The 2443-nt window shown below is 48.9% G+C and overlaps 1 protein-coding gene across 1 annotated transcript; it reads left to right on the forward strand.

Moving 5' to 3' along the window:
* On the forward strand, positions 1-2443 carry myf5 (myogenic factor 5; the record flags this gene model as incomplete). The annotated part of the gene is given in 4 exon segments (XM_079294484.1): positions 1-30; positions 34-606; positions 1538-1610; positions 1778-2443. Coding segments are annotated over 4 exon segments (873 nt in total). The 3' UTR covers positions 1975-2443.

Here is a 2443-nt window from a genome sequence, read left to right on the forward strand (position 1 = left end):
ATGTGGGCCCTGGGCTCTGGCCTGGGGGCATAAAAGGGGGGCCTGGGGCAACAGACCCCTCATATCACTCAGAGGTCTCCTCTCTCTCTCACCCCACTCCTTCTTTCCTCCTCGCGCCCATCTTTCCATCCATTCATACTTCTCTCCTCAGCAAATATGGACGTCTTCTCGCCATCGCAGGTCTACTACGACGCGTGTGCTTCCTCTCCGGACAGCCTGGAGTTTGGCCCCGGCGCGGAGCAGGATGGCTCCGAGGAGGACGAGCACGTGAGGATCCCCGGGGCCCCCCACCAGCCGGGACACTGCCTCCAGTGGGCCTGCAAGGCTTGCAAGCGCAAGTCCAACTTTGTGGACCGCAGACGGGCCGCCACCATGCGTGAGCGCCGGCGGCTGAAGAAGGTCAACCACGCTTTCGAGGCTCTGAGGCGCTGCACCTCGGCCAACCCCAGCCAACGTCTGCCCAAGGTGGAGATCCTGCGCAACGCCATCCATTACATCGAGAGCCTGCAGGACCTGCTCCGAGAACAGGTGGAAAACTACTACGGCCTACCCGGAGGGAGCAGCTCGGAGCCCGGGAGCCCGCTGTCCAGCTGCTCTGACGGCATGGTAAGACCTCTGATCCACATGTTCAGCCTCCTTGTGCAAACATCGCAGGTCGCTGCGGCTCTAAAAACCCAAAAGTCCGGCAGAGAAATAACTACACGCTGGACAGCTTCATTTTGCAGGAAGTTTGCCTGAAAGGGCCTTTATTGTCTTCGGAGTCTTACATTTAAGCCCTGGTGCCATTTCTCATTACCATGTCGAGTATTTCATTTCAAAATAGAGCCTGGATTCTTCATCTAGAAACCTATTCATCAAAGAGTCTTGTTTTGCCCCAATGCCCTCAATTACAACGCCTCAATCTCCATGCATGTCATCCTCTTCTCTAAAATCTGTTCTGCAGTCCTGTGTGTGATGATTGTTGTTGAAGGCCAGGCTGAATTAGTTGTTCTCCACAACAGTTTGAAGGTGATGGTGTATCAGCGGATATAAAAGAAGTTATCGCGCTGGATGGAGTAATGGCTTTCCCACCACCGGACACTTTATAGCCCTAATAAACCGAGCTAAATCCACCTTACTGAAGTCTGGCAGGGGAAAAAAACACTGGGCGCTTTTCTGCATTCCATCCTGACTGCATGTTCTGCACCGCTGCCAGGATTTTCTGCAGATTTACTGGGAGAAAGTGTCATCTTGCACAAACTGGTGTTGCTTCCACTGATACAATCGATTCGGCACGCTCAGAGCTCTGGCAGGGGAAGGGAGCGCATACTGCCACTTTGGCTTTAAGGTGGAAGTGAAATAAAGAAGCCCATAACTTTGGAATTTAGGATTTATTAGCCTGTCCAGAATATCGTGAAGGGCATTGCTTGTTTTTGCACTTTTCCTGCTTCTTATATATATATATATACATATATATATATTTACATATTTATGCAACCATAACACATTTCTGTTTGCAAGACTTCAAGGGTAAATTTGATTTCCCATTTTCTTGCAGGCCGACAGCAACAGTCCAGTGTGGCAACATCTGAATGCAAACTACAGCCACAGTTATTCATATGCGAGGAACGGTAAGACCTTTTAACGGCAGCCTGATGTGAATATGACAGAAGAGTGCTTTAAAAACCGAATGCATTCATTTAAATCTCCTACATTATAAAAAGAATGAAGATATGATCCAACATGTTTTTGTGTGTGTGTGTGCTTTTGAATAAACACATGTCCTCTGTCTTCTTAGAGAGTTCCTGCGATAAGGCGGTCGGAGCCTCCAGTCTGGAGTGTCTCTCCAGCATCGTGGACCGTCTGTCCTCGGTGGACACCGGCTGCGCTCCGCCGGCTCTGAGAGACACGGCCACCTTCTCCCCCGGCAGCTCCGACTCGCAGCCCCGCACGCCGGAGAGCCCCGGGTCCAGGCCCGTCTACCACGTCCTGTGAAGTCAACTTTGACGTGGATATGTATTGCCACGGGCAGCGCGCCCTGCTTTCACCAAAACACCGGCTGCATTTGCAAGACGAGAGCGATAAGAACACGCTGTGTGCTAATCTGAAGGGAGACTCGGCTGCATCTGAGGACCAAGCAGCTTTTATATTGTACATGAGATTGTAAATAATGTAAATGCCCATTTATTCTATACATGCTATTATACCCAATGAGACATATTTAATTATGACAGTTAATGCTGCATCAGTCCAACATGAAGTGGTATTTAAGCAGTTTTCTTTCTTTCCGTGCTGTCATGAACATTAAATCTTTCACTGTTTTGTATAAAAGTTTGAGCTTTTTTGGTTTTTCTTCTGTTTCTTTGAGACCATGTCTTCACATATGTATCATCAACTTAACGCAGGAGGTGTAATAAGATATCGTCCCTTAGGAGTTCTTACTTCTAATAAATGTGACCGATGA

The sequence above is a fragment of the Melanostigma gelatinosum genome (genome assembly GCF_949748355.1).
Source record: "Melanostigma gelatinosum genome assembly, chromosome: 22".
Taxonomy (NCBI): Eukaryota; Metazoa; Chordata; class Actinopteri; order Perciformes; family Zoarcidae; genus Melanostigma; species Melanostigma gelatinosum.